General features: G+C 35.8%; 1 protein-coding gene across 1 annotated transcript in view; it reads right to left on the minus strand.

Annotated features, from left to right (window-relative positions):
• The window catches only part of CHD7 (chromodomain helicase DNA binding protein 7), a 147213-nt gene that overhangs the window by 72073 nt on the left and 61783 nt on the right, over positions 1 to 13357 (minus strand). The window contains exons 3-5 of the mRNA XM_049781939.1: positions 4394 to 4535; positions 1476 to 1613; positions 350 to 415 (exon numbers count right to left, since the gene is read on the minus strand). Coding sequence (XP_049637896.1) covers positions 350 to 415; positions 1476 to 1613; positions 4394 to 4535 — 346 coding nt within the window. The remainder of the gene's footprint in view (positions 1 to 349; positions 416 to 1475; positions 1614 to 4393; positions 4536 to 13357) is intronic.

A 13357-nucleotide genomic window follows, 5' to 3' on the forward strand; every position in this document is an offset into this window, starting at 1 on the left:
TGATTCAAAGTAACAATTTCTAAGTGTAAAATCGGTAAATCATGGGAATATGATGTCACTATTGTAATATTACTGTACTGCATGAGAAAGTTATGATTATCATAAAAGTTCCCATTATAAAAACATTGCAAATGCTATGATAAAGCTTTGATTTTTGTTATCTTTTATTTAAGACTGAATATCCAAAAATTTACATTGCACTAATTAATAAGTTAGAAAGGATTAGAAATATTAAACTAGACATTTTATTTTCAATATTAAGAATTTTCAAAAGATACTAATTAAAGACAAAAAATAACTGTAGTGTCATACGTAAACCAGCAAGTTGATCCCTCCTAAAGGTGCTTACCTGTTTTTTAATTGAACGACTACTCATGATTTTTTCTACCACTGGACCTTCTGCATCAACAGATTCCTAAAGAATAAAGTAAAATAAATCAATGAAAATGGAAAACAACTCTAAGGTACAAAGTACAAAATTGTTCCCTTTTGAATTTTCAGTATGTCTACCCAACCTTTACAATCATACCCCGTTAAAGCACCAGAGACAAAGTTACCGATGCGAAACATGATGGAAAAGAACAAAAATCACACTTTGCAGAGTGGAAAGAGGAAGATCTGTGTTTATTGCTTCATGATTATGTGGTTTAATTACGTGGACTAGCATGGGTTCTGAAAGCTAGAGAGCATTCAGAAACTCCAGCTGCCAGGAGAAAATAATCTCTGCATGGTATCAGTCAAAAATACAACTTTTTCTCATCTATACCCATGGGGTAAATATACTCATCATTCTGTTATTGTAGGCTGCTTTTATCTGTGGAGGTCACACATAAAGCATTATGTAACATGCTAATATGGTACAAATTACCAAATAAGACACAAAACTATATTTAACTTCCTATTCAATGGGTTACCAGTTCATTAACTAATGCACAATCATGGTAAGAAAGACATTTTTCTATTTAAAAAAAAAAAATCTTAACAATAATCAATCATACATTACTACCATATTTTATATAAACTATTTTATCCATCATTTACATTGCACAGAGAATAAAGTATGCCCTGCTGGGTACTACAAGGCAGTAATTTCATAAAGGGGTTCTTACAGTGCTAACAGCAGGAGACAAGCTTGAGTGGTTTATTAAAGTCCCAGATGCTACAGCACTGAATTCTCAGAGGTAAATTCAGCTGCCAGGCCTCCTAGTTCTGAATCTTCCTCAACATAGACCATTAATTCTCAAAAATTGTGTCCAATTACATATCAGAGGCTTGTATAAAAATAAATTTCAGTGAGCATGGCATTTTAAAAAGATCCTGTTAAGTTAGTTCCCGTAGCACGCTGACCAACGTTCCATGAATACTTCCCAGCTCCAAGTCCAATGCTCCAACTGAACTATGCCACTTCCAGCCACAGAACGTCCACTGCATCGTTAGGACCTGCATGCACACGCCACAGCGACCTGGGTGCTGACCTGCTGTTCGGACTGTGAGGTGTTCGAGGGCGAGTCCCTCCCAGCAGCATCTGCATCATCTGCCTCCTCATCAGAAATCTTGAATTCCAGGTCTTCCGTGTATCTCTTTCTCTTCACCTGCCTGCTAGAGCGTCTCTTCTACAACAAAAACCCAACAAGGGTAAGGTTATGAGCAAACACAGTTGATGGCTCTTTTGAATTTCTCAGAAAGCAAGGGATGACAGGCCGTATTTTTCGCCCTATAAGACACACGTAACCATAAGACGCACATATTTTTGATGAGAAAAACAAGAAAAAAATAATCTAAAGCAAATGGTGTGCTAAAATATTTAATAAACCATAATAGAATAATATTTCAACCATGTTAAGTGAACAGCAGTCAATGTGACATTAAGAATCATTATGACTGTCATTAACAAATGGAGAGAGTTTAAGTTTTGAGTACTTTTCTAGTTTTCTGGGAACCCCAAGAACTTCTTATCGCTAGAGTCAGCATTTGCTCCATAAGATGCACAGACATTTCCACCCCCCCCCCGCATCTTTTGGTGGGGCGAGTGCATCTTATGGTAAAAAAAATACGCTAACTATTGGGATAAGAGAGGGCCATGGCAGACACTTAAACCTCAAATGGAGCTCAAGAGGGTGAGTAAAGGAAAATCGAGAGACCCTCCCAGAAAATCTATGGTCAACTGCACGCAAAATTCAATGCTAGAGTCCTGTTTGGGCTATGTGGTGCTGGAGATTAAGTGAACCACATCTAGTGATGCTTGGGGCCTTCTTGGATATACCTAGAGGTGTCAGAGGACCACACAGGGCAAGAAATAAGGCCTGGGATTGACCTGAGGGAGACCACATGCAAGCCATGTATCTTAATCCCTGTACTAGATCTATGACCTCCCAAACGTATGCATTTTAAAAAAATCAACCTTAAGACTAAATTGATAACTTGAACCCAATACATCCCACAAGAGAACACAGTAGCAATGAACAGAATTGAAATAAAGATGTGAAGTTGGGTATAAGAAGATCCACTTGCATTGATGTGGCTTTCAGAAAATGAAAATAACAACAAATCTTATTCCTTGCCCAGTATGAGGAAGTTATTTAAAAGTGAAGACAACAACAGATCTGTCAAAATTCATCATACTATTTTATATACTTTAAAATGTTCTCCACAATAAAAAAAGTAAGCAAAAAGTGAAGGCATTAGAAAATAATCTGTGAGCTACAAAATTTTATATAAATATGGCTATATTATCCTTGAAATGTTACAGAGCATTTACAATAGTAGTTCTGCATTTAAATGTTGGTCCTAAACAAAAGGGTCTGATTTTTTGAAGGAGCTTTATTAATGAATTTATAATAAATAACTGGAGGATGTAATATACCTTTTTCTAACAGAATTTTTACTCCTCTGATTAGAATAACCAAAAATAATAGTAGTAGGATTATTAGCTAAGTAGATCCTCTTCCATTCCAGTTACCAAAATAAAATGCAATACTCTGATACAAATCCTAATATAAGCAAAAACTATAGAAGAACAAAAAGCACTTGAACACAAAAAATGAAACTGAAAATCATTAAAACATTCATTAAAATATCTAATTTTTTTAAAAGTTATTTACTTACCTTATTGACGTTTTAACTTTATGTAAGGCAAGAAAAATTGTAAAGCTGACCGAATTTTGTTGGTTACTGTAACCGTAACTATAAACAAATCAAATCAAAATCAAGCATTTTCTCTTTTCTCTCCTGTAAAGTCTTCCTAGTAGCTATACTGTGAAGTTACAGGTTCTACTGAAAGACAAAGTTCTTTCAAATAGATCTTTACATTGCAAATATTTTGTTTGTAATGTTTAAGTGATTCATTAATGCTATGAGTAGAAAGTAAGTACCAAGTATGTAGTGAAAGATTGGGGGGGAAAGAAGCATGCTTCTAAGGGTTAACTTCCAATTCCAGCAGAACTCCTAACTTTGTTCTATGGTTACTTGGATGTCATTCACAGAAGCCACATTCCCAGCCATCCCCATGGGCCATACTGGCATCCTTCCAGGGACCCTAACAAGGAAATAATATTTAACAGTCATGTGGTGGGTCCTGCACCTTACAATCCAATCAGTGAAGGCAGTGTGCTTTGCACACAAGAACCTAAATTCCTAACCTTTACTCAGAGCTACTTTTGTAACTGCTTTCCATTAAATTCTGTAGAAATCAGGGAACTCTAACACCAAATCTGCACTGCTGTCATCTGCAAAGTCACTAACTTGATTACAGAAGCTTGGATGTCACACAAATATATCACAACACTCACTATCAGACATCAGAAACCTTAAGATGAACTTCAGATTACAAGATTCTCTTTTAAAATTATTACATAAGTTTTAAAATAAAATGACGAGCACCAAAACATCAAAGAAAATTTGAGATATGAATAAAATTTTTCAGTGGTCCTCAAACTATGGCCCACGGGCCACATATTGTATTTGTATCTGTTTTTGCAGTGTGCATAAGAATTCGTTCATAAGTTTTGTTTTTACTATAGTCAGATCCTCCAATGGTCTGAGGGACAGTGAACTGGCCCCCTGTTTAAAAAGTTTGAGAACCTCTGCTTTAAATAAACCAACATGTTAACAACAATGCAGTCACATACATAAATGTCAAAAAGCTCTCGATAGAAATGATGTTTTCCCATTTTCTTTATTACAGAGCCAAACCTGGCAAAAACCAAGAAGTCAAAGGTTTAATTTCATGTTGGCCCCCAGCTCTCATCACTACAGATATAATGTTCCAGACAACAATAAAACCACCTTTAAAGCAACTCTATAACAAAGACAGGGGAGGGCTAGTGTACTTGATATGCAGCTAAAGTTACCCAGGCTAAACAGCCAAAGCTCAGTGACAGAATAATGGTATTACCTGAACACCTGAGTCTTCTTCTTCTTCAGGAGGAGGAGACGGTGGGGGCGTTTTGTCTAAGTCTGAATTTTCAGAACCTTCTGGTTTTCCCTTGTTGACCTTTTTCTTCAAAGCACTTGCTTCTGAATCAGGTTTCTTATTACTAGAATTCAAAGTGGATTACTTAGTGTTCACTTTTAAATGAGGTTTTACACATGCCCCATGCTTTCTATTTCCCACATTAATATACCTAAAGTATCAATGACAATTGATAAATCAATGTATGTTGGCCATTTAGAGTTAAATGGTATTCTCCATTAAATTTTTATGGCAACCCCCTTATTGCTGACCTTTAGCAAATATCCAACTTAATTAAAAAGAAATTGTATGCAAAAAACTCCTAACACCTCATATAATACATGTGTTCACCTAGACAAGCCCTGTCAAACACCAACCCATAATGAAAGCTCAGTTTCAGAAGTGGGTTTACTATCAAGCTTTTATGGTGAAGAATATTTTTTACAAATTTCAAGAAACACTAGTATATAATGCTCACTTCTTTGTATTCTTGAATATAGTTCTTAATATTCCTATATAAGTCCCCCTCCCTTTGGCCATTACCACTTGATGCCCCATTTTATAACATCTAGCTACATTTTATTATGCTTTTCAATGTTTAAAATAGCAAATATATGTTTCTTGTTCTATATAATTTTACTTAATGGTATGTACTCAATTTCAAAAAGGTTTATTTAGGTGCTAGGCATTTTTTTGATAATCACAACAGACTTTTAAAAAGGCTTGAGCTCTGAAATACAAAATACAGCATAGCAACACCAATAATTAAAATGAATTTCCATGATGTTTCTGTCAAATCTTAACAGAATTTGAATGTTACATAAGGTAAGACACAAATGAACTCTAAGGGGAGAAAATGCTTTTTTTAAACTTAAGTATATCATCAACATTAGGGTCTTTAACATTTTTTAGGAATTATATCTAGTTATACCTCCTATTTCAATTTTTATACTAGCCCCAGCTTTTCTTATATCAATTATCATTTATTTCATGATATTTAAAATAATCCAACTTCAGTAATGATTATTTTTATAATTTCTAGAGAGCATAAAATTTGAGTACGTTTTTTTAAAAAGAATATTTCAAGAACCTTAACAGAATGCATTATTAAACAACATTTTTTTTCAGCATCTGCTGCTAGCAAAAAGGAGAACAAGATGTTTGTAAATGTTTCAAAAGTATTTGCTTTTATTTATTTGTATTTCTTTAATCAAGCATCCAATATTCACCTCAAATTGTATTTCTGCAATAAATAAGTCAAGAGACTTAAAATAAATCAAATATGGAAAATCTCACACGAGCTCATTTTAAACCCTTAAGAGTTTGTTTTTACTTTGTGGTAGTAACATTCTAACATAGTAAATAAGGCGTCACATAATATTGAAATGCCAACCATTCAAGATTATAGTGAAGGGCAGTTTGGTTTAAAGAGTTCTTTTTCTTATTGCTTTTAAAGGCAGGCTTCTAAAACTTTAAGTTCTCAAAAGATCCATGGAGGGCATGATATTTTTTAATTAAAAAAATCCATACAACAGTTCTTCATCCAACTGTCCTAGTGTTTACGCTACACATGGACAGAAGTCTCCCCTACTATGAGGCTCCATTTCCAGCATTTATTTCCGCTCTAACTGCCACAAATTATACAATACTACAGCTGAACGCTGGGCCCCTTTCCTTTCATCTGCACGCCAAGAGCAATCAGATTACCCTGGTAACCAGCGGTCACATGACCAGCACCTGCTCTTTTGGCTGGATGCCACTGACTAAAGCCATCTGCTTCCCTCAATCAGCTTTCAAACATTCTCAACACCTGCGCTGCAGTGTTTTGTGGTTTCTTTTTATCAAATCAGTGCAAAACTGCTTCCAAAACTTTACATATTTCTCAAATTTGTTTAAATCAGAGGTAGGCCTGTCACAGACTTGAACCACTGCCAGGTAAAGGAAGTTGGCAGCCAGAGCTTTTGCACGGTGACCTCGCTGCACCGGAGCAAAGTACACCATTTAATAGAGTAGGGTGACTGTGGCCTTTATGAACTATCCTACCGGAGTGGAAGGCTTACTGTCCTGAAGCCCACCAGAGCACAGGTCTGATAAAGCAGCAATTTGGTGAAGAGAAGAGCCAAGGATTTCTCATTTGCCCTTCTCCAGCATTGCAGGAGATCTCTAAGACAGCTCAAAGTCACACAGGCCGTCTCTCCAAATGCTTAGACAAAAAGCCTGTAGCCCAGGAAAGCCCTAGGCCCGGATCTGATTACTGAAAGATTTCTCAAGTCATTAGACTTTGTGCTACTAACGTTGCTCAGAGACAACGAGGCATTTCCATGCTACCATTTTCTCGAGGCATCAACATTCAAATGAAAAACACACCAAGAATTCAAAAATACAAAAACTCCAAGGCCAACACAAAGACATTACAATTATGGACAGGATCTACTTAAATTAAATTGCCTTGCTACCACTTTGCAGTAAGCTAATGTGGACTTCCAACTAAGTGTGATATTAAAATCGCTCCCCTCCTCCCCAAAGAGCCAACATCAGGTTTTTTTTTTTTTTTTTTTTTTTCCCTTTTAACGAGGGAGAACAAGAAAGAATGGTGCTCAGGAGCATTTATGTTAGCTAGAAACACCTTAATTCAAGATCCAGTTCTGTCCCCCTTAGGTCCTCTCTGTGACATTGGAGAAGACAATTTCCTTTAAACTCCGTTTCCTCATCCATATCAAGAATTTAAAGAGATTTTCCTCCAAGATTTATGATGACATTTGAGTTAAATAATGAATGAGACCCTTGATCAGGCACAAATAGTCACCTTTTGACACACCTGGAAAGCAAGCAGATAGGAACAAACTGGAAGGTACAAACATAATAACTGGCTATGATTCAGACCCAGTTGAGTTGCATTAACTACACCGACATATAGACAGGACCCCCACCCACGCCACCTATTGGACCTGAATAGAAGAAAAATCCTATTATCAACATTCCTCAACACCAGCTAAGAGAAGAGCCAAACACACAATCCAAAGAGCCACTCCTCTCCAGTTCAGACGCCTCTCCTTTCCCATCTCAACAATCACAACTGCCTCATTAGCCTCACAGACCACAGGCCACTACTGCACTGCCAAAGAAAGAACACAAATCCCACATCCAGAGTCATTATTTAAATCTGTAAGGTTCAGGGCTAATCTTTTATAATGTCAAAGCCCAAACAGAGCCATATGGGCAGTGCTCTTCCAAATTATGATTTGGAGAGCCTGGATGCACAAAGAGGGCAACTCTTCCAGATGGAAAGGAGAGTCAATAATAAGAAATATATCTTAAACTGGCAGAATACTAAGAATGAGGCTACTGAGTTAGCTGCCTGATACAGAGAAAACCTCAATGCACTTCCAATGGCCATAGTTATGGCTAGCCAAGGGCTTGGTGAATGCTTCTACACAGTGTCCTACACTTGTTCGATGTAGGAACACTTCTTAATTCTAGTTCTTGAGAGCCCCAGACCTAAAGAGATCTCTTATTCCCTGACTGCTAACCCTTCTCTACCTCCCACATTGCCCAGGAGAGTCACATGATTCTGCCATTAAAATAAACCCCCAAATACAACCATACCACCAAAATGACTGATTAAAATACAAATCTGGAAGGATTAAACTTCTGCTTCATGTCCAATTTCATATATAAGAATGTCTGAGAATCTCAGAGTAGACATACAAGGTTCTCTGTAATTTTTGTACAGAGATAACATTAACTTTTCTGCTTTTCCAATAACTGAAGCCTTTCACCATTTTTGCTGCATACACAGAAAAATGCCTTTAAAGTATATATCTTTCTCATACCATCATCACTCCTAATACCTCCTCCTTATACTCATTGCAAGACTCAACCTGAACATTGCTCATGATTCACAGAAGTGACCAGCAATCTGGATTAGTAAGATATCATTCCACCTATATGTTGCATGACGTACCCCACACAGGAATATTTAGTACATACAAGTTATTGGTATAATATTACTCAATATATTAAAACCAAAGTCGGGGTATGTGTATGTACGTATGTGAGAGAAAGATAATGCTCCTCACTAACATAAACTCAAGTAGATCAGAACCTGTGTCTCATTTATTCATGCTCCTAGATTCTGTTCGTGTAGCATTTTAACAAAAGCTGGTCTAGTTAACTAAATAGTGCAAGTAATAGCAATAACAAGCACACCTGCGTAGCCCCTTAATACATGCTCTTCTCATGAATTCACTTAAGAAAAACTACAAGCATAAATCTACCTTCATGATGAAAGACATATTAAACAGTAAAATGGTGCTAAAGATACAAATAAAATAGTTTGAAACTTCTCAAACCCAGCAGTACTACACTACTTCCCTCTTCTGCTCATAATGTTCTCTCATTTCCTGGTTCTTATCTTCCACCACTACTAATGCCATGGAATTGCAATGTTACCTGCTTTTTAAGCAGGACAAAACCTTACAGTCGTGAAAGAAGCACATTTTGCTAGAAATACCACTAACAGTTTGAAGTGCCATTCTCCCCTGACCAGATTACTGACATTTCACAATTCATCAGGAAAATAAAGTTATATTCATGGACAGCCAAATATATACAAAGTCCATAGCTAAGTTTACTTCTCCCAGACCAAGCTCTAAAGTTCTGCAATTGTCTCCAATGTGTCGCAGTGGTCCTCAAACTATGGCCCGCGGGCCACATATTGTATTTGTATCTGTTTTGTTTCTTCATTGCAAAATAAGATATATGCAGTGTGCATAAGAATTCGTTCATAAGTTTTGTTTTTACTATAGTCAGACCCTCCAATGGTCTGAGGGACAGTGAACTGGCCCCCTGTTTAAAAAGTTTGAGGACCCCTGGTCTAAAGCATAAGGATAGTCAGAAGAGAATATAGATAAACAAGCTCTGTATAAGTATCTCTATTATATAGAGATAGTCAAATAATATACTCTTGGGGCCGGAGAGACAACACGGAGGTAAGGTGTTTGGCTTGCATGCACAAGGTCAGTGGTTCAAATCCCGGCATCCCATATGGTCCTGAGCCTGCCAGGAGCGATTTCTGAGCCTAGAGCCAGGAGTAATCCCTGAGCGATGCTGGGTGTGACCCAAAAACCAAAGAAGAAAAAAAAAAAAAGTAAAAAATATACTCATAAAAGAAACCATGTTCCACTTGTTTGCTTTTAATAGGTTAATATGATGAGCTAAGTGGATTGACTTGTAGTTGGAAAAATTTCTCTGGGCTAAGATATAGCACATATATAACTTAAGAAAATTTGATGGGATATACAGGTTTCTTTCTGCAAAACTTAATGCAGTGCCAGAATTTACTAGATTGTCATCTGGAATGAAGTTATACACTAATTAGCATCAGCTTAAATATCTTAGTCCTCAAAACAAAGATTATTTGGAGATAAATCAAATTTGTTAGGAAAAAGAACAAGATATGATGAGAAAATGTTAAGGTAGATATTGAATAAGAGAAGAACTTCTCATCAAATTCTTTATATGAAATATGTCAGGGCTGGAAAAATAAGATAGTGGCTGGAGAAATATTTGTCTTATACACAGTTAATGCAGGTTAGAGTTCTGACACCCTTATAGTCCGTTAAGTTCCACCAGGATAGATCTTACAGAATGAAAAATATCCTTTTTGTTTGTTTCTGAGTCATACCAAGAGGCACCCGCAAAGACCATATGGGATTCAAGGAATGAAACCCAGGTTGGCCATGTGTAAGGCAAATGCCCTACCTACTGTGATATTGCTTCAGCTTAAAGAAAAATAAGTCTTGAGTACCACTATAGTGGTCCAAAAACAAAACAAAAGAATACTAATCCCCTAAAACCCACCAGTTTTCATAGATGAGGGCCTAAAATCAACACTTAATCAAGAAATCAAGGAGGCCTGTGGAATTACATGATCTGTAGATGAAATATTCAGCCAACTCAAAAGTGAGCTTTTTCAGAAGAGAAAATCCATACAAAGGAAATAGAAAAAAATTTTAATAAACATGTTAGCAAGTCATAGTTCTCCACCTGTGTAATGAATTTGAAGACAAATTATAAGCTAGTATTGATAAGAAAGTCAAAAAAAAAAGAAAAGAAAAGAAAAGAAAAGAAAAGAAAAGAAAAGAAAAGAAAAGAAAAGAAAAGAAAAGAAAAGAAAAGAAAAGAAAAGAAAGGACAGGGGTCAGAGAGATAGTACAGTGGTAGGGTGTTTGCCTTGCAAGCAGCTAACCCAGTACTGATGGTGGTTCAAATCCCAGCATCCCATAGGACAGATAAAACGATGAAAAAAATGTAAGGTACTTAATGAAAAGAAAAGAGAAATAATGTATGAACTATACTAGAATTTTAGGAATACTAGATGGGAGGAAAAAGAGAAGGGGGAAGAACAAGTAGTGAGGGAGATAATAGCAGAGAACTTCTCCATTCTCTGTAAAGAGGCTACTGTACAACTCCAAAGGCAAAAATAGTGTCAAACAAAATAGACCCTATTAGAACAACACCAAGACACATGGTAATCCAAATGGAGAGAGAGAGAGAGGAAGAAGAAAACCTTACATATAAAGGAAAGGACATAAGAATCAGACCAGGTATCCATTTGAAACAACCCAGGCAAAAAAAAAGAGTGAGGGGATGAAAACATTCTTAGACCAAAAAAAAAAAAAAAAAAAAAAGAAGAAATACTCAATTGTAATAGCAACAACCCTATATACTATAATGGCAAAATAGCGCTTTCCTTAAATGTCAATGGACTAAACTCTGCCATCAAAAGGCACAGTGTAGTGGGTTGGATCAGGAAACAAAACCCAGCCACTTGCTGCTAGCAGGAAAAACACTTAAAATCTCAAAATCGCAGGATAGACAAATGCTCAGAGCAAAAGGATGGAAAACAATTATACAAGCTACTGAAAAACAAAAACAACAAAAAGCTGGGACAATCATACTTGTATCAGACCATATTGCATTCAATCTCAAGAAAGTACTTAGAGACAAGAATGAACACTACTTTTTGATCAGCGGAACAATAGATCAAGATATACTAACTCTGATCAACAAATATGCACCAAATATAGAGTCAGCAAAATATGTAAGGCTTTTGCTCACAAACCTACAGAACCATATGGATGGAAACATGATAGTAGGAGATTTCAACACGTCACAATCGCCACTGGACAGATCCACTAGGCAGAACATTGGCAAAGACACAAGAGCTCTAAATGAGAAACTAGAAGAACTGAGACTAATGGATCTATAGAGTCTTTTATCCTCAAAAAGCAGAATACACATTCTTCTTAAGTGCATCTAGAACCTTCTTTAGAATAGATCACATTTTAGGACACAAGTCTAACTTACATAAATTTATAAATATAAGAATTACAATAATATGCTATCAGACCACAATGCTACAGAAATCAAGAGTGATTATAAAAAAGATGTGGAAAAAAAATCTAACACTTGGAGACTAAACAACATGCTGCTCAACAATAGCTAAATCAAAGAGGAAATAAAAGGAAGGAATAGACTCCTTGAGACTAATGATAATGAAAAAAACAAATGATCAAAATCTATGAGACATAGCAAAAGCAATGGCTAGTGGGAAATTCATAGAAAGACTGGCCTACACTAGGAAAGAAAAAAAGACAAAATTACAACTTAAAGGCATAGGTTAAATATCTGGAAAACCAACAATAATGGAACCCAAACACAACAAAAGAAAAGAAATAATAAGAACCAGGTCGGAAATCAAAATATAAAAACAAGGAAAATAATACAATGAATTGATGAAACTAAGAACTTGCTTTTTGAAAGAATAAACAGGATACCAAACCACTGGCAAGGCTCACAAGATAAAAGGAAAAAAAAATGCTCAAATAAATCAGATCAGAAATAAAAGAGGAGAGATTATAAGAGAACCCCAAGAAATCTAAGACATCATGAAGGCTTATTATGAACAACTGTACTCTATTAAGCTACAAAACCTAGAAGAAATGGACAGATTTCTGGAAACATCTAATTTCCCAAAACTGGATGAAGAGAAAATAGAAAACCTAAACAAGCCAATTTTGAGTCAGGAAACTGAAACAGTTATTAAGAAACTTGCCAAGAATTAAAGCTCCAGGATCAGACAAGTTTTGGGGTGAGTTTTATCAAACATTCAGAGAAGAGTTACTACCATTGATCCTTCCAGTCTCTTCAACTAATGGTGTTGAAACAATTGAACAACTATGTGTAAGAAATTAAAGATCAATCCATATCTCACAAATTACACAAAATATTCAAGAAATGGGAACCCTCCCTAAAAACCTTCTATGAAGCTAACAATACATTCATAACCAAAGCTGAGATACTACAAAGAAAGAAAACTACAGACCAATCACACTGATGTGCATCGATGCAAAATTCCTTAACAAAATATTAACAATTGGAATAAAACAGCATATCAAAAAGATTATACATCATTACCACAGAAGTCTTTTCAACTAATTGTGTTGGAACAATTGGATAACTAGTGTAAGAAATTAAAGATCAATCCATATCTCACACATTACACAAAAGTCCATTCAAAGTAGATTAAAGACCTTGATATTAGACCTAAATCCATAAAGTTCACGGAGGAAAATATAAGCAGAACACTCCGAGACTTAGACTTCAATGAAGTCTTTGGTGATAGGATGCCAAAGCAAGGACTATATAATAAATTTGAATAAATGGAACTATATCAAACTAAAAAAAAATGTCAAAAGAAACATGGGCTAAATCAAAAGACTGATGACTGGGTAGGAGATAATTTTTGCACTCAATACATCAGATAAAGTTTTTTATATATAGAATGTATATAGTAGTCACAATAGTTAACTCCACAAAATCCCATCATAATATGGGGAGAAA

This window comes from Suncus etruscus, chromosome 10 (assembly GCF_024139225.1).
Source record: "Suncus etruscus isolate mSunEtr1 chromosome 10, mSunEtr1.pri.cur, whole genome shotgun sequence".
Classification (NCBI taxonomy): domain Eukaryota; kingdom Metazoa; phylum Chordata; class Mammalia; order Eulipotyphla; family Soricidae; genus Suncus; species Suncus etruscus.